At 37.0% G+C, this 26,802-nt stretch overlaps 2 protein-coding genes across 6 annotated transcripts; one reads left to right on the plus strand and one right to left on the minus strand.

Annotated features, from left to right (window-relative positions):
- Positions 1 to 7,431: 7,431 nt before the first annotated feature.
- Positions 7,432 to 21,296, minus strand: rnf150a (ring finger protein 150a). 4 transcript variants are annotated; one of them, XM_055204370.2, is made up of 7 exons: positions 20,488 to 21,296; positions 13,151 to 13,401; positions 12,941 to 13,012; positions 12,743 to 12,825; positions 12,564 to 12,660; positions 12,382 to 12,445; positions 7,432 to 8,391 (listed from the first exon to the last, which is right to left on the minus strand). In XM_055204370.2, the coding sequence occupies exons 1-7, from the start codon at positions 20,930 to 20,932 to the stop codon at positions 8,273 to 8,275; spliced, it is 1,131 nt and encodes a 376-aa protein (XP_055060345.1). In that variant the 5' UTR covers positions 20,933 to 21,296; the 3' UTR covers positions 7,432 to 8,272. The 4 variants fall into 4 exon arrangements, with proteins under 4 accessions (XP_055060345.1, XP_055060344.1, XP_055060343.1 ...); XM_055204369.2 differs by having other exon boundaries at positions 12,382 to 12,478; positions 20,488 to 21,291; XM_055204368.2 differs by having other exon boundaries at positions 12,286 to 12,445; positions 20,488 to 21,290.
- On the plus strand, positions 20,650 to 26,206 carry znf330 (zinc finger protein 330). Of its 2 annotated transcripts, none has more exons than XM_073860439.1 (10): positions 20,650 to 20,788; positions 22,318 to 22,443; positions 22,627 to 22,647; positions 22,752 to 22,822; positions 24,533 to 24,609; positions 24,712 to 24,838; positions 24,969 to 25,073; positions 25,156 to 25,202; positions 25,281 to 25,398; positions 25,502 to 26,206. In XM_073860439.1, exons 2-10 carry the CDS (start codon positions 22,325 to 22,327, stop codon positions 25,750 to 25,752), a joined length of 936 nt encoding a protein of 311 aa, XP_073716540.1. In that variant the 5' UTR covers positions 20,650 to 20,788; positions 22,318 to 22,324; the 3' UTR covers positions 25,753 to 26,206. The 2 variants fall into 2 exon arrangements, with proteins under 2 accessions (XP_073716540.1, XP_073716538.1); XM_073860437.1 differs by lacking the exon at positions 20,650 to 20,788 and adding an exon at positions 21,862 to 22,089.
- The last annotated feature ends 596 nt before the right edge of the window (positions 26,207 to 26,802 follow it).

The raw sequence follows: 26,802 nt of genomic DNA on the forward strand, positions 1-26,802 counted from the left end.
TTGGCCCACACAGAAGTACGTGATATAAAGTTTAGAAAAGGTAAAGAGATGAAAAAAGGTAAAGAGATGAAACTCCCAGAGCTTGGGCCAGAATTATATGTGAATGGTATTTGAAGTTATTGAGGACAGTGACTTTCGACAAAATAGATGACCTACATAGATTTTTTTTATTGATAAAGGAAACTTTTACTACAATATTTCATGGCAACCCAATGAAAAAGTGGTCAAAAACTTTATGGAAGAGTATCCACCAAAATGCTAAATGTACAGAAAATAAATAAATAAATAATGTGCTCGATAAAGCCATCTTTACATCAAGCCTGTCAGGTCCAGTGTACGACAAACCATTCACGGATTTACTTAACAAGATAAAGTACAGGTAAACAAACACAATGCTCCTGACAATACTGTCTAGTAATAGACATAAATAATCAGTTCCTGTAAAGAGGTCATTTCCGAACAAATACTGATGTATTATAAATCAAAACATTAAAAAACATTGATTGAAATCTCTATTAACAATCAAATGGTCCTAGTTTTCTGTTTACACGACTGGCCCTTGAGGTCTATATGACCACAAAATTGAAAGCATAATTGTAAGAAAAATATACATTTTCAATAAATACAAATAATATATCTTTTTTTTTGTTTACTTCTCATCTATACAATAAAGCTGTGTTTTGAGAGATTTGAACTACTTTTGTACCCATTTAACATAAAAATCCTTAACTACACCATTAGCTTGCATTTTTTTAAATAAAAAAAATCACTTAAATGATTATCCAAATTTAATTTAAATTGTTTCTGGATATTGATCTATGTGTTAGGTGTACCTTTTGCTGGTTAGAGATAAACCTAAAAGAATTACCGTTTAAGAAAAAAATAACTTTGACCAGCAGAGGGCCATAGAAAGCCATTCATTTTACTGGATATGGCCAACTGCTCACATCACTACTTTAGTGATACATTTTGTAAATATAAACATTAGAAAGGACATTAAAAATAAATGTTATTTCAAATAGTAGATTTTTTTGTAGTTATTTTATGCATTTTGAAATGTCTGTTTTTACAAAATGCTATGTGTGAGATGGAGCATGTGTGTGTGTGTGTGCGAGTGTACATGTGCATGCATTTGGTCACACCCCTTTATATCTTTTTTGACTGACTTTATTTGCCAAATTCTATACAAATACTCTCTGTAGCAGTCATACCTGTGTGTGTGTTTGTATGTGTTTGTGTGAGCATGTGTTCTCTACATTGCATTTGTGCACAAGTACCAGGGCATTTCTGTTTGGAAATTTTCTGATTTATGCTGGATTTATTTATATTTTTTTGACAAATTAAAAAATATTTTAAAAAAATAGCATTTCCCATTCAATTTTCAATTGGGTTAATGTTGCAAAAACCAGATTAATAATTTTTTACATTCCTTCAAAACAACTGAATCAAGCCGAGTTTTTTTTTTGTATGTTTGTTTAGATAAATTATTTAGGAAAAGTTACAAAATTTTATATCTCTGAGATGAAGGGAACCTTTTTTTTAACTAATGAAATGTCGTTTGGGGTCAAATAGACCCCAAGGACCAATAGAGGGTTAAGTCATTGCCCATTTCATGCTAAAAAGCTTGTGAGCTCACCTCATTGTTTCCAAATAAAAAGTCTCTAAGGGTCAAAAGAGGATGTTGTGTTTTTGATGCAAAAAAAGCAGCTCCGGAAATTAAGAATTAAAGGAAGTATAAACTACGGAAGTATGACCCCTTTAATAAACTGACATTAAACAGGACAGGCAGTGACCAATAAACCGACATTGTCATATTGTTTGTGCCATGTCTGAATCAGAGCGATAACATTAGAGAGCAAATATTGTGCCTATTTTTACAAGATTTAATATAAGTCTCAGGTGTGCCTTGAATGTGTCTGTGAAGTTTCAACTCAAAATACCCCACAGATCATTTATTATAGGATGTCCAAAATGCCATTATTTGGGAGCTATTCAAGAGCAAAAAAGCTCATGTGTGTACCTTTAAATGCAAATAAACTACAGCTCCTCACTCCCTTAAAAGCAGACAATTGTTACAATCTGTTACAATCTGAGACAGTAGTATATTTATATTATATTTATTATATAATATATAAATATTACACACATTTACTTTCTTACCTAGTATTTTTGTCTTGTTTTCAGTACATAAAAGTATAAAAACAATTCTTAAATCAAGATGCATTTTCTTGATAAGCAAAATTACCTAAGAAAATAAATCTAGTTTTTAGACAAAAAATATAAAATTTAATTGAATTTGTGCCTAAAACAAGCAAAAAATTAAAAATCTGCCAATGGGGTAAGAAAAAAATCTTGAAATAAGTTTTTTTTTCTTAAACACTTAATTCAAGAAAAATGGAAGAAAAATGTTCTTACCCCATTGGCAGATTTTTTGCTGTTTGTTTTAAGCTAAAAATTAATTGTATTTTCAAGAAAATTTATCTTTTTAGATATTTATACTAAAAACAAGACAAAATACTAGGTAAAGAAGTCATTTTTTGCAATGTAGAAAAGCTTTTGGGTAAAATTAACCAGTCAGTCAGTGGCAGTGGGTGGGGCTTTATTTGTGTGTCATCACATTAAAAAGAAAATCAAAATAGCATGTCTAATGAGACTGATTTGGTTTAACTCTTTCCCCGCCATTGACGAGTTAACTCGTCAATTAAGAGAAAACGCTTCCCTACCACTATTATCCTTCCCCAATTTATAAAACCCGGAAGTATCACCCTAGGGCAAACAGCATATGTCCGTGTAAGTTTTGAGGATCGCTCTGCATCTGATCTCTATCAAAAGTCCTTCACAAAAATATAATTATCTCAGCTTTTTGCTCAAAATGTAGTATTTTTAAAGAAACCTACCCATATTTGAGAGGTGATAAAATGAAGATAGGATGAAACAGGTTTTTTGTTTGAAAGCAGAGGGTCTGTTCTTTCATTTGATATATTGTATGTTTAAAGAAGAACATTTTCTGAAAGGCATTAAACCTTTGTGAAAATCATGAAAAATGATGCCACTGGCTGGCAACTTAAAAAAAGAAAACGCTGGCAGGGAAATAGTTAATGGGGATTAAAAAATAAGGAGAGGGTGGATTTCTTTTCCATTGTAGTGTTGTTGTGTTCACACACTGCCATACACATTTATGTCCAAACATCTTGTAAAAATTGATTTTGCATAATATGTGCCCTTCAAGCTGTGCTTCACACCTAGATGGTCTAGATAGATACAGTGACCAATAAACTCACATTGTTTATGCCATGTCTGAATCCTGGTACTTCTGCACCCTCCCCAAAAGATTTTAGATGTCTCATTTTTAAAACACCTGATTCATTTCATCAGCCTCCTTCCAGAATGGTTAACATGTCTCCATAACAAGCTGATAAGGTAAATCCGGTTATTCAAATAAGGAGACGTCCAAAGCATTCCGGGAGGGGGTACATCAGGACCAAGATTGGAAAACACTGCATTAAGGGATAGTTTACCCAAAAATGAAAATTCTGTCACTATCTACACACCCTCAAGTTGTTTAAAACCTGTAAACATTTCTTTGTTCTGATTTTTAACCGAGCACGAAGCATAAGCATCATTGACTTCAACAGTAGGAAAACAAAATACTCAATGGTGTTTTAGTTGCAAACATTGCTTCAAACATCTTCATTTGTGTTCAGCAAAAAGAAATGTATACAGGTATGAAACAACTTGAGGGTGAGTAAATGATGAAATGATTTTCATTTTTGGGTGAACCATCCCTTAATACAGTAAGTTCAAAATCATCAAATCTTTTTAAAGGGTACATTTCACAAGACTTTTTTAAAGATGTAAACTAAGTCTTTGGTGTCCCCAGAGTGTGTAAGTTTTAGCTCAAAATATCCCATAGATAATTTATTATATCATGTTAAAATGGCTACTTTGTCGGTGTGAGCAAAACTGTGACGTTTTGGGTGTGTCCTTTAAAATGCAAATGAGCTGATGAAATGCAAACACTGATCACCATAATGGTGGTTTGTTGAAATTTAAACTCAATTGTGCTGTCAATTATTCTCTCTTTCTCTCTCTCTGCACAATGGCAGTGCCGTGATTGGATAGTGCAGATTAAGGGGCGGTATTACTATAAGATGATCCCCTTCTGACATCACAAGGGGAGCCAAATTTTAATGACCTATTTCTCACATGCTTGCAGAAAATGATATGAAAGGGATAATCCACGGCCATGCATTAAAGGGTTTTAATGCACGACGTAGAGGCGAAGAACCACCCGATGCGTAGTTCTGCACACCTTCCAGCCAATCAGAATCGAGTATTTAAACAGACCATCAGGTATAAGTCACCTTTAAACAAGTTTTATACATGCCAGACACTTACACTCAAATAAATCTGCAAACGTGTGCTTTTTTTGGCTGAAATGTTTAAAATAACACGGCACAAGCTTTGCACATCAAACATTATTTATATTAGGATCACAAACCCCAGCATCATCCTTCGTGACTCAACAGTATACAGACTAAACCGAAAAGCATTCTGCATACTTTTACATCCATTAAGATAAATACTTAAATTAAGAGTAGGCATAAAGAATTATCTTATACACTTAAATGTGTAACTTAAAATATGCAAGTTTGCCTAACGTCCAAAATATTTTGCAATGTGTAAATAATGCAAATAATAAATAAAACACTTAAGCTTTGGTTTACTGTATTAAACATTCTCTTGTGTCCACGACAGTTTGCAGAAACTGAGACCGTGTATACTCCTTATCACAAAAACAGGTCAATGAAATGGAAATAAATATTTAAAAAGGCCTGTATGTTTAATCTATATATCTTACTTTATGTCATCTGTTAATTTTTCTAGAAAAATAAATCCATTTATATTAAAATAGTTATTTAGCAGACACTTTCCATTAGGCGAAATACAAAGCTAACAACCATTTACTCTTTAAAAATATCAGTGTGCTTAAACTTTCAGACAAATTTCAATCTAATAATCTTCTGAGCAAGCAAAATGCATTATGGGTAAATCAAAGAGCTAAACACGTTTACCATACGCCATAATAAGTCCGCCAACATGTTGTTTCCAAACCAAGGCTGTGAGGGATGGATGTCCAATGCATGCATTTTAAACCCATTATTTTGTATCAGGATGCTGGTCATTCAGCCACCAAAACACAGAAAATACATCATTTTACACATTTCCACCGGACAAAGAACCTCAGAAGTCATGGATTGTTAAAATTAGAAGGGACATATCACCTAATTTAAGATGATAATAGCGCATTGTGTACATAATATGATATCTGTTTTAGATATTAGCCTGTTAGCTAATCGCTAATTTTTCATGTTGTAAGCATAATTACTTTTCTTTAAAACACTAATATAGTGCAACAATACAATATTTTATAGTATACATCTCCAGTTTGTATACAGTAGAACATAAGAGTATGTCTATGTTTTTTCAAGACATAAACATTGACTTAATGACATGTCATGTGATTGACTTGATAACAAGCTCGTGGTACAAGTATTGTTAGAGGTAAAACCCCATATGAACCCATAAAGTTGTGTACAAATGTTATTTAGTTAGAAATCAATCCTGCTTCCGTTTATTCAACACTGAAAAAATGATTCTGTGCCTTAGTAAATTGAACTTAAAAGAAATGATTAAATTCTATAAAAAATGTAAAAAGTTAAAATAACACAAATTTACGAAGCAGCCGAAAATAGTCCCCTGCCATTGAAAGTTACTAAGGGGACTATTTTTGGGTAGTGCGTAATATCATTGCGCCTCCTGCAGCCATGTTACAATTAAAGGCTCTCTAAGCGAATAATGTGCGATATCACTTCCTGTTGATGTTTAAACTGTTTTCAAACAAACTGAGCGTAGCTAATGCCTCCCCCTCCCTCGACCGTCCGTGCTTTCATGAACGCGCCCCACCCCCAAATCCTTCTTGTCGTTTATTGGCTGGAACACTTTGTTATGTTTTGTTGTGCTAGGTTTGGCCACTATGTTGATATTGCCGTTTGTCGAGCCTGAGCTGTCTACAGAGATTGTGTTTTTTTACAGTTTGATCAGCGGACAGGCAGCAAGCAGATAGTGAGGAGATGTTTGCTGTATGTAACAAAAAATGTTTTATGGTCTAAAACGCGTCAATTCGCTTAGAGCGCCTTTAAGTCCTTGATTATTACACCAGAATGAGAGTATAGTTCCTAGCCATATCAGCCTAGAAAATCACAACTTTTAATTTTCCGTCTGTCTCAGTACACGGTGTAACTACAGAAGAGTCAAGTTTTAAATAGGAAAAATATTGAAACTCTTTGGTTATTTTTAGCACGACGCTAATGGTCTAATCAGATTCAATGGATTATGCTAAGCTATGCTAAAATTGGTATCGCCAGATCCGGAGATCAGCTGGATGGTTTCCAAAACAGTAAAATCAAATGTTAAACTCTAGGGAAGCTGGAAAATGAGTATATTTTCAAAAAAAGTGGAGTGTCCATTTAACAATCCATGATTTCTGAGGTTCCTGTCCTGTGGAAACCTGCAAAACGATGCACCTGTTATGCTTTCATGGCTAAATGACCAGCATCCCGGTACAAAACAACAGGTTCAAAGCGTACACTCCATCCCTCACAGCATCGGCACGAAACCAACACAGCGGCGGACTGAATAAGGCAAGAATATTATTAATACACTTCAAATTGCAACACCCAAGCCTAACATTTTCTCTTTGTTATGCCTCGGATAATAAAAACATCAAGTTTTAGGAGTGACTGCCTGGCTGATGTGATTTCTTCACTTTGGAAATGGAAGGTCAAATTGGTTGCAATGCATTATGGGATATAAACTTTTGCACAGTCACAGTTAGTAGTAGTATTGTAGTATCCCATTCCAAGCCAAAAGCAATAACCGTAAACAAATAACACCGATGCCAAAAGTTTCTCAGTTTGATACTTTGGACCAAAGAAACACCATGCAACCACACCACGTGGCATAAACATCCGATGCTATTAAATATCAAGCTGTCTCTAGAGCCCCTGAATGTTTCCTATGGTTTCAACAACACGGCATTGTTCTTCAGCGTGCTTCTGTTTACAGTATGTACTGCCCTCATGCCACGCAAGATAAAGTTTATAACAGAAATGTGCAGTTTTGTTTAATAAAAGTTTGCTTATATAATGTGCTTGGCATTTATAGTAACATATTTGTGTGTACAAACAGGATAAAGCACTCAGAGGAGGAATGCAAACTTTGGCAAACATACTCCACACAAGTATGTATCCAGCTAATTGAATGATAACATATTAACAGACTCTACCGTCCCATCCAATGCTGAGGTTTGACAAAAATACTGGGTTGTTTGTAACCCAGCGTTGGTTCAAAAAGGGACAAACCCAGCCGTTGGGTTATATTAACGCAAAAATATTTATTTGCGAGTTATCAAAATCTAGGAAAAATAAACAACATTCTCTGCTCTCTAACGCTGGGGGCGTGTCCATTCTCAACGCAGAAACCACGCCCACTGCGGGAAAGCTGCCGCCTCTCTCAACTTTCAAATACACCTACAACCCGAGTGGACACTTGCGATGGTGTTAGGGGCGGGGCCATGCTCGATGGCTCCAGTGCATCATCGAGCCACTGTCTTAGCCCCGCCCAAATAATCCTGAACATGAAATGTGGAAAAACTGATTGACGGTGTAACTCCACAATTTAGTACTACATAGTTCACAGTCTTTGTAATGTGTTTTAGCAATACATTTCTAACAATGTGTTTAGAAACAATGACTTTAATCACAGTTATTTCTATCTACTCATGTCAACTTTTGAAAAAACTGGCACCACTTTCTCCTACCCGTGAGACAACACTGTATGATAACCTAGGACTTTCACAAAAGCTGGTTCTAGTTCACACCATTTAAAGCACAAGTAGTTGGCCGCATAAATCTACGAGTTACGTATCTGTATATAAATTCATTGTGAAATATCCTGTGCGTATTGGCAGTGGTCCCATAGGGAAGCTGAAACCGTCGAAATTTCCATAATACAAACATACAAATAGGGACAGGCTTTTCCATCAACATGAGCTCAAAGATAACAGAGGTAACAGAGCAAAATACAAGGGCTCATGGTGTGAGAAGATGTCACACACCTATGCTGCTATTGCTCTTGTGTGCTTTCAATATTTTTTGCTCCAGACCCGTTCCATTTATGGCACAGAGTTTATTTGCGTGGAGGCGACCCCTCAAGACTTCACGTCTTCGAGTTCTGGTTCAGACTGAAGGTCCACGTCGGACAGGATCATCTCCACAGGCATAATGAGGGAAGTGTCTGAATGGTGACTCACAGAGGGCTGCTGTTCACCTGAGGAACCAACGGAGAGCAAACGTCAGTAGATAGGTAAAGCAAATTATTACATTTTGATAAGATTACACAGGCAGTTTTTCTGCGAAACGACATGAAAGATGAACTTTGACATGTAATAAGAACGTTTACAGGGTCTAATTAGATATCGTGTTGACTTGACATCATCATGTGATTTAAGCTGACACAGCACAAACCAAAACATTTTAATGACCCCATAGTTTACTGACCTTAATGCCCTCCCAGGTGTACAGACGAGTTCAGCAGTAACAACATAAACAAACGGCTTTCGTGAAACGAACGTAACTTCTGGTAAACTTCCGCAAAGAATCAATAACAATAGAGTCATTTTTGAGTAGTATATTTCTGATAACAAGCAAAATAAACAACAAGTAGATTACCTTAGTTCATATTTCATAGCTTAAGCATATCAAAAACTACACTGAGCTAACCCTACTGTAAATGTGTGCACTTTATAATGTATACAATGTTAAAGGAATAGTCTACTCATTTTCAATATTAAACTATGTTATTACCCCAACCAAGAATTGGTGACACATCCCTCCATCATCTGTGTGCGCGCACGCAAGCGCTGGAGCGCGCCGCGACACCTCGACAGCATCCAGCCCAGCCCCATCCATTCAACGGTACCAATAGCACTTTTGGGAGTACTTCGACTCGCCTGAAAAGTCTGCTCCCCTTCTCACTCTCATAATGGGAGAGGGAGGGTGTTACTGCGCCGAGTCGAAGTACTACCAAAAGTGCAATTACGCCATAAAATATAGTTCCTATTTTAAATCCGCTTAGAAAAGCGCTACGTTTTATTTTGTACCACCAAACTTGATCGAATAACTACTCGTCTTAAATAGGAAAAAAGTTGATGTGTTTGGTCACTTCTAACTTTATCTCTGATTGGTACCATTGAATGACTGGGGCTAAGCTAAATGCTATCGAAGTGTCGCAGCGCGCTCCAGCGCTTACGTGCACGCACACAGATGATAGAGGGATGTATCAACTCTTCTTAGTTAAGGTAATAACATAGTTTAATATTGAAAATGAGTAGACTATTCCTTTAACTACAGATCGGTTGCCAAACCTCCCTTCAGATAGCGATGATCCATGATTGCCGTCCCCCTTCGTCTTTAGGAAACCAAAACATTTGTTATTTTTAACGAGGTATTTTTTTCAGAGTTCAATTTAACCACTAGTAGTCAAGACCATTAAACAGAGACCGGAAGTTAAGTTCTGTCCAATGACGGACGTGCGTCCGATGAAGCGTTTATGAGCGTCTATTACTGTAAATAATATCTTGTCTTTTTCCTTTGTAATGGCATTGAATAGAACACCTTTTTTAAGCTCACCCATTGTTTCACAAAAGTTTTATTAATGTGTGTTTTGTCATGATCCAAATGGCAACTAGTCACGAGACTCACGAGAAGCAATGATCGACATGGAGATGGCATGCCGCCATATTTGAGCTAGATGTGTTCACATTCAAACACAATGTAACGATCCTTAAAGCTAGAAGTATAGTTCCTTTTAAACACATACATGAGGGTCCACCTACAGTGTGCATGATGCAAATATCGTCAATAAAAAAGTATGCACACAATGTACACACACCGTCAGATTTTTGTAACTGTGTAGGTCATGCATGCACATACAGGAGAATGTAGTATGCAGCCCAGGAGATGCAGTGCATTTTGTCGCAACGCACATGTGTTGAATGTCTGCGTACACGTACAAGTCAAACATACTATGCTTTGCAAGGCTGTGCGTTGGACCTTGCGCATAAGTTTGCGTACACGTAAAAAAACATTCTATACCCCGGGCATAAATAAGCTTAAAATACAAATCGCTTTCTCTCACAAACGTATTGTTTTGTTTTATAATGTGCCAAAGAATGTATTGAAATAATCTGTTAAATTGTTTTCTGATATCTACACAAAAGATATGTGACTTAATTAAGTACAAACATTTTCCATAAATGTTCATTTACAACCATTGGATTTGCCCTTAGAATGAAATGGGCTGTGACGATTTTACGATGAATTACGGTGAAATCCCAGCACATCCAAAAGCCAGAGGGCGCTCTCGTGCAGAAACTCCAAGTGTGCCACAGAAGAAGTGGCATTACAAACATTATTCCAGGAAATGTCTATAAGAATATATATATTGCTGTTCTTCAAATTGTTTCATGATAATAAAGAATATTTTAAATGTTTTTGTTTAACGAGTGTTGCTTTTTTAAATGCACGTTATAAACGACTCAGACTCATAATGATGTTAGATTTTTAAGGACTTCTTACAGACCAAAACGCCGTAGTGCATGCACAAGCTGGGCATGAAACACAGAATTCAGATTCAGAATCGATGTCAGACAGGTCTTTTTAATGGGACACGCGATTTATCATCACAGCCCTAATTATTACCTTATTTGAAAGGATCATGAATAATAATGTTGAGCTCTGCTCTGATTGGCTGTTTCTCAGACGAGCTCCTTCAGTAGCTCTGTGTGTGTGTGTGTGAACAGACCTTATGTTTGAGTCTGTATCAGATGAAGATACAGAATTTGAGGAATAATTAACTGTTTGGAGATTGTTAATGGAAGTTTCTGAGTGGTAAGTTTTTTTTTCAGTATGGACCTGCAAAACGTAACTGTAACGTCAAAAGTAGAACTTCAGCCTAAACGCTAGCATGTAGCATTAACTAGCATATAGGGCTAACTCAACAGTCACAACTCTTAGCATTGTAACAACATTGTAATTATTTTCATGTGTAATTAAGGCTATGTCCACACGAAGCCGGTGCATTCCCTATCCGATCATTTTTTTTTCTTGCTCTAAAAAAATAATCCATAAACACGAAACCACTGAAACCGACTGAAAGCGGTGTAGTATATATGCCGGACCAGTATGGGGCGCTGTAATTCTGCCACAGATATACACTATACACGGAGAAGAAGACTTTGAGCATGCGCATAACCAACGTATGGTGTTGTCCATTATCGCTTGTTGGTCAACACAATTGCATAGAAGCAATAGATTTTGCTGTAATAAAGCTAGCAGGCTTTAGTAGCTTCTGTAGCACGAACACAATCACGTAGTCTGCCGTTATTGTTGTTGCTGTTACGTGTGACGCTTCCGACACGTGATGTGATGACGTTTTCGCTTCACAAAATATACGGATTGGGTGTACAGACGAAACCGCAAGGGTGTCGGTTTCAGATTTATCCACTTTAGGACCCGGTTTCAAAAAATAGCGGATTTAGTCTCTCAAAACGTCGGATCTGTATGGATGAAACGCCAATACGATAACAAATTTATACGTATACATTGATACACGTCTCCGTGTGGACAGCCCCTTAATGTTGGGGGCCTGAGGTTTAAATAAGAAGAAGCAAACAATCGTGTTTGAGGCTGATGATATGTCATTACCGTGTACAGAACTCTTATTATTCATCTGTGCCTACATAAATACAGTTTTACATTCTATGGCACCTTTAAAACACATATTTTAATCCACTAGAGTCGAATGGATTGCTTATTCTGCTTCAAAAATTGGTTACTATTCAATGCCAACGCTAGGAAGAGCCAGGATATTATTTAACACAACTCTAAATGTGTTTGGCTAAAGAAGTCATATACACTTAGGATGACATTCATTTTTGTGAAGCCCTGCAAGTGTACACAACCAGAACAGCTGAAACCGAGAACAAGAACAAATTGTGCTCTCTGTTTCTTTGTGAAACAGACTGTATTAATCAAATGTAGATCCAAGGAGGCCCATACCCACAGCACACTGGGCATACAAAGATTCCTATAATATCTCTCTGTAACCAAACTAAGATGTTGTTTACTCATTTTGGTAACACATTCATATTTGGATACTCACTGCTCTCTCCCATCTGCGGAAAGGAGTCAATCTCATGGTACATGTGTGAAAGGCCTATTGTTCGGACAGCTGGATCCAAGACCACTGAATTCTCACCTACTGTGACCTCACTGGCCTCCGTCACCGGATTGGTGGGCGGACCACCGAATGACTCATAGTCCTGGGGGATGTCATCATAACAGTCTGTATCGGGCTGTTTAGATGTAAATAACAAAAACACTCACAGAATGTTACGCAAGGTCTCATGCCAAGGTCTACAGCAAGTATCCGGTTCTTACCTGGATGCCCAAGGCCTTGAGGATGTTCATTTTGCACATGGGGCAGGTTCTGTGGTCTTGTAGCCAAGGGTCGACACAGTTCTTATGAAACACATGGCTGGCAGAAACATTGCAGAGCAGTTAAAATAACATTGAATGGAAACAATTTTATATTGTTGGATGGCTGTCTGAAATCTCACCGACATGGCAGTGTCCTCACAACATCATTAGGCTTGTAGTCTTCAATACACACGGCACAATTGTCAAAGTCAGACTCGGTTTCCTAGAAAAGGCCGAAGTGTTGTATTATAAAACTAGATGATAACATTTAATGAATGTGAGGTTTAACACCAGGCACATTGTGTTGACTTCCGAGTCAAACTAATACAGGTACACACCTTGTCTCCCTTCCTGATGGTCCGCACTTGTAACTTGCTTATGGCCTTTTTTGCCGCGTCTCCTAATCGTCTCTGGAAAAGACATCAAATGAGCTACATCAGGTCTCTACGCGAACAATAGAAAGACAATCACCTGCAGTATATTTATAAAAGAAATGACAGGCAATGTATATCAGACACAACCGGTCAACCGGCCCAGAGAGACGTCACCTGGTTGCGGTCTCGCGCGCTGGCGTATCTGAATCTCTGGATGTAGTAGAAGACCAGCCAGGCCAGCGAGATGATCATGAGGACGATAAAGGAGATGGAGACGAACACCACGGAGGTGCGACTGACGTACTTCTGCAGGTTCCGTGTCCCGATGCTGATGTGCATCAACACAGTGATGTTCTTCTCCAGCAGAGCCATGATCTCACGACCTTTGGACTCAGGGATCATGATAGCCACCACATCACCGCTACCTGAAGGTACAAGGACGTCTCAGATGAAGTCAAGATGAACTCAAATGAAGTCTTGTCTAATGAGCTTGTTACTATGGTGATTTGAATGGTGGCTAGGGGATAGATAGGGCTGGATAGATAGAGAGATCAATAGATTGACATATAGATAGATAGACAGTAAACAAACAGACAGAAAGTTAGTTAGTTAAACAAACAGACAGACAGACAGTTACAGACAGACAGATAGTCAAATACACAGACAGACAGTCAAACAGACAGACAGTTACAGACAGACAGATAAATACTTAAACAGACAAACAGATAGATAGTCAAATAGACAGACAGACAGATAGCTAGTTAGTTAAACACACACACACACACACACACACACACACACACACACACACACACACACACACACACACACACACACACACACACACACACACACACACACACACACACACACACACAGATAGCTAGTTAAAGACACAGACAAACAAATAACTAGTTAAACACACAGACAGTCAAACAAACAGACAGACTGTTACAGAAAGACAGATAGATACTCAGACAGATAGATAGTTAAACAGACAGATAGTGTATAGACAGACAGACAGACAGACTGACTGACTGACTGACAGACAGACTGACAGATAGATAGTCAAACAGACAGACTGTTACAGACAGACAGATAGTGTAGATATACAGACAGACAGGCAGGCAGTGTAGATAGACAGACCGACAGATAGATAGATAGTCAAACAAACGGACGGACAGACAGACAGACATACAGACTGATGAACAGACAGACAGTTACAGACAGACAGATAGTGTAGATATACAGACAGACAGTCAAACAAACAGACAGTGTCAACAGACAGACAGACAGACAGTATCAACAGACAGAGACAGACAGACAGTCTAGAGAGTAGAGACAGACAGATAGTCAAACAGAGAGACAGTCAAACACACAGACAGACGGACAGACAGACAGACAGACAGACTGACTGATGAACAGATAGACAGTTACAGAAAGACAGGCAGAGTCAACAGACAGAGACAGACAGACAGTCAAAAAGACAGACAGACAGACAGACAGACAGACAGACAGTCAAACACACAGACAGACAGATTGATGAACAGACAGACAGTTACAGACAGACAGATAGTGTTGTTATACAGACAGACAGTCAAACAGACAGACTGTTACAGACAGACAGACAGTGTCAACAGACAGAGACAGACAGACAGTCAAACTGTTACAGACAGTGTCAATAGACAGACAGACAGACAGACAGAAATAGATAGAAAGACAGACAGACCAACAGATACAAATAGACCGACAGACACACATAGACAGACAGACAGACAGACAGTCAGATAGTGTAGAGACAGACAGATAGTCAAACAGACAGACTGTTACAGACAGTCAGACAGTGTCAATAGACAGACTGTTACAGACAGACAGACAGTCAGATAGTGTAGAGAAAGACAGATAGTCACACACACAGACAGACACAGACAGACAGACAGACAGACAGACAGACAGACAGACAGACAGACAGTGTAGAGAAAGACAGATAGTCAAACAAACAGACAGACAGTCAGTCAAACAGACAGACTGTTACAGACAGACAGACAGACAGACAGACAGTCAGATAGTGTAGAGATAGACAGATAGTCAAACAGACAGACTGTTACAGACAAACAGATTTTGTGGATAGACAGACAGAGATATAGACAGTCCAACCATAGACAGATAGACAAACAAACAAACAAACACATAGAGAGACAGATAGTCAGACACACAGACAGAAGGGTAGTCAAATAGACAGACAGACAGTCAAACAGACAGATTGTTACAGAGAAACTGTAGATAGCCAAACATGCATACACACAGAGAAACAGACAGATCAATCGATAGACAAACAGACAGATGAACCGATAGACAAACAGACAGATGGATGCTGTAGGTAAAGATATACAGACAGACGGCATTACTGTAATTTCACTAGATTCCCATCATTTGTTTATGTTATGTGATCTCTTGTTCATGTGTATATCATTAAATCAGTTGGAGTGATGAAATGTAATGTCACAGACATTCAGTGTATCTGTGTCTTAAAGATCCTCTCATGATTCACTGTGACTGCACTGCTTCAGCTAATATTAAAAATAGAGCTGCTACCCTCTCACAGTGTGCAACCTGAAGACATCCGGAGCTGTGACCAAAGCCTTGCGTTACATCATCACCATAACATTAAATATATCACATCATGTATGATCATCCCTTAAATACCTTTACAACTCAAGGTCATGGGTTTGAACCTAGCAAACACATATTGTGTATACCTTATATTGCACAACGTCGCTTTGGATAAAAGCGTCTCGACAAGGTTCTATTCATACATTCATACACTTTGTGTTCACCCGCTTTATTTCCCGACCTGACGGGTCCGCAAAACTTAACGTCACGTTTCCAGAATCTCACATTCAAATGTCTCTAACGAAAAGAGACAGATAATTTTAAATGTTATACAAAAATTGTGTTCGTGCCAATAAAAATATTATTTTAACATTGTATTCATTGTATTTATAATGAAATATAAATAATAAATTAAATAGGACAAAGCCTCTCACTCAAATTTCTCACCATCATAAACCGAGTTGGTTGCGGAGTTGCTGTTCAAATTGCTGAACATCCTCCTTTGACAAATTTATAACGTTTTAAACGGAGGTAAAGATCAAAGAACTATGCGTTAGGAAAATTAATAATGGCTTTATTTTAATAGACGTGTAAAACCATATTTTGGCGGATTACTTTCATTTTTTTAACGAATTTACCTGCCCCATTTAGTCTTAATAATTAACGGTAAACGAACTTGACATGCTGTTTTTCGAAGGTAGGTCGAACCTTAGGTCGGGCTCGAGCCCCAAGTTCAAGTAGCAGAACACAACAGTATTCCTTTCAAATCTACTTTAAAAGTGTATTAGTTAAAATATTACTGCAGTAAAAGAGTTTATTTTTATCATATTTTGTAGTGGTTTCTAAAAGCCAGCAATTACTTTTCAGTAATTTGCAATGTCACAGAGTTTAACGTCTTCACGCGTGATGAATTGACATGATTTACGAGGTAAATTTGCAAATGATTCATGAAGTCATACCTCTGCAATTATTTGATCGATTGTGTTTTAGAAGTATGCTCAAACTCTAATGACAGTTATGATCGCGGATGCGCTGGTAGAGAAAGAAAACGAGAAAAAGCGGCCCGTTAAGATAGCTATTATACGCATTTTTTTCAGGACATTCTTGCTATTTGTCAGTGTGTTATACGCGAATAAATAATAATGAAAAAAGTTCAAAAGTCGGACTGTAAGCGAATGAGACTTACAGGAAAGCATGGTTGCTATTCAAACCCTTATTAAAATGTAATCTGTTAGTACCTGATCTGTTTAAATTTATTTCATTGGTATATGTCTGCTAAGGTGTTCAATTAAACTTTGTCCGCACCCGTTTTCATTCCTTTTTTTTTTTTTGTTTGATCTGAGCGCACATTCAGAAAACGAGTCGTTTGATTTTAGTTCAGGAAATAAATAATAGAAAAACAAGTCGTTTTTCTTTATTTTCTTTTTGGTTTTGATTTGAAAAAACGAATGAAGGAATGATACACGGGGCCATTTTTGTAAACTGTTATTGTAAAATAAAAAAGTCTGATTAAAAAAAAAATTAAAAAGCGGACTTCAAATTAATCCGGCGGGCCAGAAAATATTGCTGGCGGGCCACTTTTGGCCCGCGGGCCGCCTGTTGCCGACCCCTGCTATACACTATAACACACCATAGCATATGCCTAGCAACCACTTAGAGTACCATAGCAACCACCTAGCAGACCTGTTAACCCTGCTATCCATTTACATGATCTTATACCTGCTGCCACATTAGCCAAAACTAACTCAAGCCAACTTAAGCAATATGGATAAATGTATAAGCATTTTTTTTGCTTAAATGTTAACTTTACTAAGGCATAATTTGTTTGTTTTAAGAGAAGCATTTTTCTGTGTACCGCCTCTATGATGATATTGGCAATGTACGGTTCTGTTTAATGTGTTAGTGGGTAAACACACGAGAGGAGGTAATAATGTTTTATCATATCAAACCAAAGCCTCACACAACGTAGCTAACCTCAGGCTTCGTGGACTCTGGACTTTCTGTTTGTACCTAGAAACCCAGTCACTGCACAATCAATTGCTGCCAGCTGGATTGAGCTGAAATACAGCCAGGTTTGTGCGTACAGATGATCAAATGTGTTAAACCCTTTCAAAGGAAGTTAAACATTAACATGAGGACTCTAGAGAGTTACATGCATTTGTATCAGTGCCACAATAGCAAATAAACAAATCTTCAAGCTGGGCTCTCGACCTACATGCCCACAAAAGAAACAACACTTTCTGGATTTTGGTAAGTCATAATATGATACAGTCATAACATACTAATATTTTATTTAATTCACCCACCTGGATATTTATTCAATGATCTAATTTTGTGTTCAGAAGAAGAAAGAGAGTGAATATATATAATATATATAAATAATCCTTACCATGAAAAAGAGTTTTTAAACTACTGATATCTAAGCGGGTCATAGCGTAAAAATCGGATTTTTTTCCATGTTTAAGTGTTATAATTGGGTCCCCAGTGCTTCTATCAACCTAAAAACTTGAGTAACTTAGTTTTGGTAAACCCTTCTCTGCAAGCATGTGAAAAATCATTCCTATTTTATAAGGTGAATTACAATAATACCGCCCCTTAATCTAACCACAGCACTGGCATTTAGTGCAGATAGAAAGAAAGAGAGAAAAAAATAATTGACAGCACAATTGAGTTTCAATTGTAAAAAAAAGAGTTTCAATTGCAACAAACCACCATTGTTGCGATCAGTGTTTTCAGTTCATCAGCTCATTTGCATTTTAAAGGAAACACCCAAAAAGGGCACTTTGCTAAGGCATACAAAGTGGCAATTTAACATGCTATAATTCATTATCTGTTGGGTATTTTGAGATAAAACTTCACATATGCACTCTGGGGACACCAAATACTTATTTTACATCTTAAAAAAAATCTCACAATATGACCCCTTTACAGTTTTTTACAGACCCTAGGACACATTTCTCAATACTTAGGTCACTTTTGCAAACACTTTCTGCTTACATACTGTTTTCAAAACTGTTAAACATATGTTCAAAACAATTACATAATACACAACTGAATAACACACAAATTTGCTACATTTCTACAGTAATATTTTGATGAAATATATTTAAAATTTTAAAAATAAATGCTATAAAACAATTGGCCAAATGGAGAAGACAGTGTAGATTAGCATTACTATTGTATCTGTATCAGTGGATGGTGTGTATACAAATTCTTGTATTTTGGAATTACTTGGAGTGCAAAAAACTAAAAATAAACTACATAAAATATTAAAGAATTCTGCATCATGTCTGATTCATTCCAGTAACATTGCAGTGAATTATAAACAGAGAAAACATTGTATAATGCTACATGTTGTTAGTGTTTTTAGGTCATTGTTTTGACAAAGTATGTTTGTCGGCTGTCAGCATTTGCTAGTGTTTTGGAAGAATGAGTTGATTTGAGACCTGAATAAAGTGTTTTGGTAGTTGTAGTGCATTTTGAATGTGAAATGAACTGCTTTTCCAATCTGAAAGTTTGTTAGGATAACTATGTGAAGAGTTTTGCAAAAGTGACCTAAGTATTGAGAAATGTGTCCTAGCGTCTGTAAATAAAACTGTAAGTACCAATGCGATGTCTCGGTTTAAGTTTTTCAAACATTTTTTAAAAATAAATTTCCATAGGAAAGGTTAAGTACCAGGCTGATCTCACGAGAATTCATACGTATTTTACGAGTTGGCTAAAGTGACTGAAAGTTTTCTGATGTTTGGACTCTATCATCACCAAAGGTTTAAGAAAATGCATAGGAAAATACAAACAGCTGGTTTAATATATTTGTAATAAAAACATTCTCTTAGAAATAGTTTTTAATGTTTGACTAAAAATGTCACATCCAAAACGCTGGAATTGATCTTAAAGAAAAACACCACCGTTTTTCAGTATTTTACTTTGTTCTTACCTCAACTTAGTTGAATTAATAAATACCTCTCTTTTTTTCAATGTGTGCACTTTTAATCTTTGTACAGCGCTTCTTGAAGGTGTTAGCATTTAGCCTAGCCCCATTCATTCATATGGCTCCAAACAAAAGTTTTATTTTGTGCCACCATACTTACTTGTATAACTACTCATGTAACAGTCTTTAAATAGGGAAAACATGGAAGTATTTGGTGGCTTCTAAATTCATCTTTGTTTGGAGCCATAGGAATGAATGGGGCTAGGCTAAATGCTAACACATTCACAAGGCGCTGTACAAAGATTAAAAGTGCACGCATTGAAAAAAAGATAGGTATGTATCTTCTAAGTTGAGGTAAGAACATAGTAAAGTATTGAAAAACGGTGGTGTTTTCCTTTAAGTTTACCTCACAGCCTTGAATCTAATAAAGTGACCGCCTGTAAGTTTTAAATACATTATTATGCATATTTATGCTAATTGTCAAACTATTAAAGCTATTATTTTATATAAAACTGGATGTGGTGTAAGTTTTCTTTGAGCAAACTAACAAAAATGTACCAAAAACATCTGTGTGCATACATCAGCAACTGTGTACACCTGGGTGCATTGGTATAGAAAATCACTGCAATAAATCACATTGTGACAACTTTGTGGTACATTAAGAAGAAACAGTTCAACCAAAACTTAACAAATTACCCTTTTTGTATTTATGCCTTAAAGAAAAAGTTCACCCAAGAAAGAAAATTACTTCATAATTTACTCTCCCTCATCCCAGAAGTATATGACTTTCTTTCTGTCTTGAATAATACGTGACTTTGTAATGCTATTGAATGGCCTCCAACTTGTTGAAGCTCCAGAGCTCCAAAGCAAAGAAACTCTATTATTTACAGTTTTAAAGAAAAGTCATCTACACCTAGTATGACACAAGGGTGTGTATTTTTAGTTTATTCACATGTTGTCCTCTTACCTTGATGTGGCATAGTGATGGTTTCATTGGAGCCCACATTGAATATGACCACAGCAGATGCATTGAGAATGGCTGCATGTCTGATTTTATCTCTGTATGTACAGTTTCCTCCAGCTATCAGTGCTATCCATTGACTGCTGGGATGGGACAGGGGAAATTTAGTATTGCTGTCACACCCCTGTCTGTCCTGCAGAAGAGCAGGCATGAACACAAATCCCCTGGCATCCTTTTTAGGAGAATGTTCCCCGTATCTCCCGCACTCAGTCTTCTCTGTCCGGATCTCAGATGTTACAGGGTCCAGGTAAGTAATGTTGACAAACGCGGTGTACCACTCCTCTTTCTCCGCCACCGTGAAGTCCAAACACAACAAATGCACGAAACAAAACGACAGCAGCCATGTAGACAGGGCAAGACTTTGGCAAGCTTGTGTTATGGACATTGTCATGTTTTAAGAGCTGGAAAACGTCCTTGTCCCTGCTGCTCTTTAATGCGTGTCGGGCATCTATTAACGCATTACTTGGCAACCAATGCAAATACCGCGCAATGCGATGAAGACATCTCAACGTCAAACTCTTGTGTCCATTTAAAGCCGCTTATAGACGCGGTCCACCATCACGTCAACTCCCCCGATCAGCGACTGCGCTTCTACTGACGGCACAGAGTTGCCAGTTACTGCGAAATAAACGCTGGGGAAATATAATGTTTCGGTTCCCAAGGTAACAAGATACAAGTTTATGATTTAAAAAACATTAATAGTAATAAAAAGTATTAACAATATTTTAATAATAATGAGATCGATGAAATGTCGCTGACATTACAAAACCGTTGCTATGCAACATAACGTTAGCTCTATGCTTTACGGGTATAAGTCCTCGCGATTATGCAAAATAATAATTAAAAATATGACACAGATTAAGCTTTTATTTATTATTAATAATTATTTATTTATTTATCTTTTTCCTACTATTTTTTACGGATATAAATTAACTAGCAAATATATTAACTATATATATAATATATTTATGTTTAATTATATGAAATGATAAATAACTATATAAAATTAGTAACAATGGTTTAACAAATGTAACCACATGTAGGCTACAGTGCAACCAACGGTTACTTTTAATAAATGCACCTTTTTATATACTGACTGATTTGGATATTAAATGCATTAAATTAAGGTTTGGATACTACATTTGTTTTAAATATGAAAATAGTCAAATAACGTAAATTGATAAAAAGCATAACGTCTGAAACTTAAAAAATGCAAGTAACTGGCAACCCGCTCTGACATCGACAACAAAGTACCATGTGTGTTGCCCTCCTTCCTCTGTGATGGGGTGGGACTACATTTCCCCTAATTCTGCTAGATAAATCTACCTGACCTGTTGATAATATCACACCACACATATAATGTAATACCGCCACATACATAATTTAAACAACCTGCAAACACACTCAAAAGACCGGGTTGTGAATGCAAGCGGAACTAATAACAGCGCCTGGAAGTTTACGTACGGAACTATTTGTCGATGCACACACACCCTGTGATCAGCTGTGATCCCATCTGCCCGTGTTCTGCGCGATTATACATTTTCCTTGGTATGTTTACTATTACAGAAACAATCGATTACATGGTTTTGTGTCACATAAGTGTGTTTGTTAAAATAACTAAACTGAGATGTTTACATTAAGATAATTTATATCACGAGGCCGGCTCACTCATGTACGCTAACTTACGTGATGAGAATCTGAGTCACATGGGTAGAATCTTGACATTTATTGTGTAAATGTGTCACCGCATATTAATGTTTGTTTGTTATATTGGAGGTGAACGATGCCTAAGAAGAAGACTGGCGCTCGTAAGAAGGCTGAAAGCCGAAAGGTGCGAGAGAAACAGATTCGAGCCAACAAAGATAATGTCGATGTGGCCAAACATCCGTGTAACTCAGCCATGGAATGCATCCATTTTGCATTTGAAAATTACAAGAATGCCATCCTAACAGTATTTTTTTACTATCAAACTTAATTGCCTTTAATTGCATTTTGTATTTTTTTAAATAATTATTCTTGGAATTAATATGGATGGTTTTAATAATAGTACACCAATGTACTAAACTACTTTCTGCTCTCCTTTCAGGAATGTGATAAGTGCCAAAGGTAAACATGCATCTTCATTTATATATGTTTGTCTTGCTGTGTGTGGTTGCATATGTGATAAATAAATTGCAAACTTTTTCATTTTTTTCTTTTCTGCCATGCAGGCGCCAAAAGAACAGAGCATTTTGCTATTTTTGTGCCAACGTGCAAAAACTTCCCATGTGTGCACAGTGTGGTAAGCTTGACTTTGTTAGAGACTGTTATTTGATCATGTATCATTTACATTGCATCAGCTCATTTACATTTTCCATTTTAAAAGACACACCCCACAAACGGCACGTTTTAAACATGTTATCATAAATGATCAGGGATGTGGATCGAGTCACATGACTCAAGTTCCAAATTTGATGACTTGCGTTTCGACTTAGACTTCAACAGCAGTGACTTGAGTTGGACTTGAGCCCTGTGACTCGGAAAGACTTCATAATCAGATCAGAGTCCTTATCACTCTAGACGGGTCCCTGCAGCGTGCACTTGACATCTCTGCTCCTGACAGCACTGCCATTTTTTGTTTGATCACCACCCAGAAGACACACAGGACGCGGGCATGAGAAACGAGTGGCGTGGTCACGATCAGTGGTGCTCGCCTTATCCACACAATTACTGCTGCTGTTAAATGTTAAACATATTCCTCACTTCTTTTGTTTGTTCGACATTCGCATTCCAGGAATCTCACTGCAACCTTCACACTTTGACAGCACAATGTGCTTTTTATTTAAATTTTTAAACACCTCGCTAAGGCCTGTTTTTGTCAGACCTCTACACATATTATAATTGCATGTGCATTTCATTTTATTTAAAATCCTATTAAATTAATCCATAATAGAGATTTAAATCTGAGTTTAAAGTTATGGTGCAGCAGGACTAAAGTTATTCTTAAATATAACTTATATCCATGGTCAAAATGATGGGTTAAATGTAAACCTCCTTTTTTAAAACAAGGTTTAAAGTTTGGTGCAAGAATTATTAGATAAATCCTTACAAAGTAGGAATCTTAAAATTGCACATTAGGCAAGCAGTTTGATTCTTTAAAATACTTTGAATTTAATTATTTCGGAATCTGAATATAGAATATTTTGCTTTTTTTCTTGTTTAAAACTTTAAGCTTAAAGTTGATGACTTGCAACTCGGGACTTGACTTGAGACTTACTTGTGACTTTCAAAACAATGACTTGGTCCCACCACTGTAAAAATTATCTGTGGGGTATTTTGAGCTAAAACTTCACATACGCACTCTGGGGACACCAAAGACCATTTTTACATTTTAAAGTCTCATAAAAACTAGAACTGAGTGGCTCTTTACATAAGTAAATGGTATATGTATTTAAAAAAAAATTAGAGATCAACTTTTTTATATCAGTTTCGCGATAATTTTCGGATTGACCGATAAACGCCGCCATCTTGTGGCCGTTTTGAGAATTGCGCACTGGACATGATTTGAGGAGAGGAGATGACACAGTTCAGAAGTGTTGTAGTAACTGCGTCAAAAACAGTAGTATAACAGTAAATAAAAATTGGTTTAGCATATCGGTTATCGAGTACATAAGCAGCCAAATATTTGGTATCGGTTTGGAAAAAAAATCAATCGGTCGCTCTCTTATTTATTTCTCGTAGTTTAAATGTACTTATTTAACAACACCTGAATAAATCATGATCAATGTTGTTGGGATTAAAGGACATACAGATCACATGACGATAAAAACATGGTGGATGAAGTATTTCCAAAATATATTCATACTTCACTGTATAGTATAAATTCACACATACTGTTTTAGCGAAAAAGCAGGAAGTACGCCATCTAATTCAGTACGAACTGTCACAGTATGCAATTTCGGATGTTTGTTGAAATGAGCCACAATTTAATATATTGCTCTTTTTTTTCAAGGAAAAACTAAATGTATGAAGTCTTCAGATTGCGTCATCAAACACCCTGGCGTCTACAGCACTGGGATGGGGATGGTGGTAAGCAGAAACAACAACTCAAACTGTTTATTGTAAAGTTTGTCAGGTAAGATAAACAAATCCTTACTGGGTAATGAATGCAGTACTGTTTGTGACCATTAGGGGGCCATATGTGATTTCTGTGAAGCCTGGGTGTGCCACGGCAGGAAATGTTTAAGTACCCACGCCTGCTCCTGTCCCCTTTCAGATGCAGACTGCATTGAATGTGACCGTAATGTTTGGGAACATGGTAAAGTGCCAACTGATAGAGTCTTGTCTATTGTACATGGAATTTTTTTTTATAATTGATAAAATCTGCATAAATATTGCTGGACAAAGCAGTGCAATACTGTTTTCTTGTATAAACACTTTTTGTTCAGGCGGTCGAATTTTCCGTTGCTCCTTTTGCCAAAATTTCCTGTGTGAGGACGATCAGTTTGAACACCAGGCGAGCTGTCAGATCCTGGAGGCAGAGACTTTCAAATGTACAACTTTAATTTTGAAAGGTTTTAATAATACACTTTTTTTTCTTTCCATGACTTTTAATCTCTCTCGCCCCAATTACAGGTTTGTCTTGTAATCGACTTGGTCAGCATTCTTGTCTTCGATGCAAGGTAAGGTTTTTTTATTCCCATCTGATATCAGATTTTTAAAAAATAAATATATTTGTAATAATAATACTTCTTTGCAAGGCGTGTTTCTGCGACGATCATGCCCGCAGCAAAGTCTTCAAGCAAGAGAAAGGCAAAGCTCCACCGTGCCCGAAGTGTGGCCATGAAACTCAGGAGACCAAAGATCTGAGCATGTCCAGTGAGTGCTGCCTCTTATCTAAAATTGCAGATTGTTCGGTTCACTTATTGCTATCTGAAAGGTGTGGAGATGTGATAGTGACATTTTTTTATTTGTTTAATAGCTCGAACCCATAAATTTGGACGTCAGAGTGGCGCTGATGATGATGATGGCTATGGTGCATCAGGTTACAGCTCTTACTGGAAAACTGAAGAAAGTGGAGCGGGATATGATGACGATGATATCGAGGAGGACTATGACTTTGATGACGATGAGGAAGAAGAAGAGGATGATGACGATGATGAAGAGGAAGATGATACTGAAGTTGAAAAAGGGCTCTCAGATCTGAGCTTGGGAGCCAGTAAGGCCCAGTAAAAAAATTGGATTATAAACCGTGTCAGTGTCAGATATAGACCTAAACAAAAAGTCAGACAAAAATAGTGAGGTTAAAGTGATAGTTCACCAAAAAAAATTCTGTCATTATTTACTTAACCTCAAGTTTTTTATTTAGCTGAATACAAAGGAAGATATGTGTAGCGAAGCATGACACAGAACACCATTGACTTCCATAGTAGGAAAGAAAAATACTATGGAAGTCAATGATGCTCAAAAACGATTTGGTTACAAACATTGTTTAAAATATCTTCCTGTGTGTTCATCAGAACAAAGAAATGTATACAGGTTTGTAACAACATGAGGGTGAGTAAATGACAGAATGTATTTTTTAATGAACTATCCCTTAAACAATGTCAAAAATCTGGGTTTTCGCTCTTACATTTTGTTTAAGACCTTATTGAATTTCAAATATATCTTAAGTAATATTTTCAAATGTCAATTGTTTGTGTCATTTTTTCTAAGGGCTTTGACGGTTGCAAAATTTCCAGAAATCGAGATAAAAAACCTTGAAGTCGTTTAAAGGGGCCATAACATGACCATGTTTAAGTGCTATAATTGGGTCAAAGCACATGAACAAATAGGTCGTTAAAATGTGGCTCTCCTTTTGATCTCATAAGGAGCTCTTATTATAATAATACCACCCCTTAATCTGCACTATCCAACCACAGCACTGCCATTTAGTGCAGAGAAAAGCACAATTGAGTTTTAATTGCAACAAACCTAGGGTGACCATACGTGCCATTCTTCCCGGACACATCCCGTCCAGGATTTCGGGGCGTCTTCCGGAAGTCGTATTTGTTGACCGCATATGCCATTCAGTTAAAAACATAAGATATACAATTGTTGTTTCATTCTTACCTTAAAATGTAACACTTGCTTTTCTGTAATAATAATAATCCTCTATGACGTATGCGGTCGACAAATACGACTTCCGGGAGAGGAACACAAAAAATGGTCACCCTAACAAACCACCATCATTGTGATCAGTGTTTGAATTTCATCAGCTCATTTGCATGTTAAAGGACACAC

Source organism: Misgurnus anguillicaudatus, chromosome 3 (genome assembly GCF_027580225.2).
Source record: "Misgurnus anguillicaudatus chromosome 3, ASM2758022v2, whole genome shotgun sequence".
Lineage (NCBI taxonomy): Eukaryota > Metazoa > Chordata > Actinopteri > Cypriniformes > Cobitidae > Misgurnus > Misgurnus anguillicaudatus.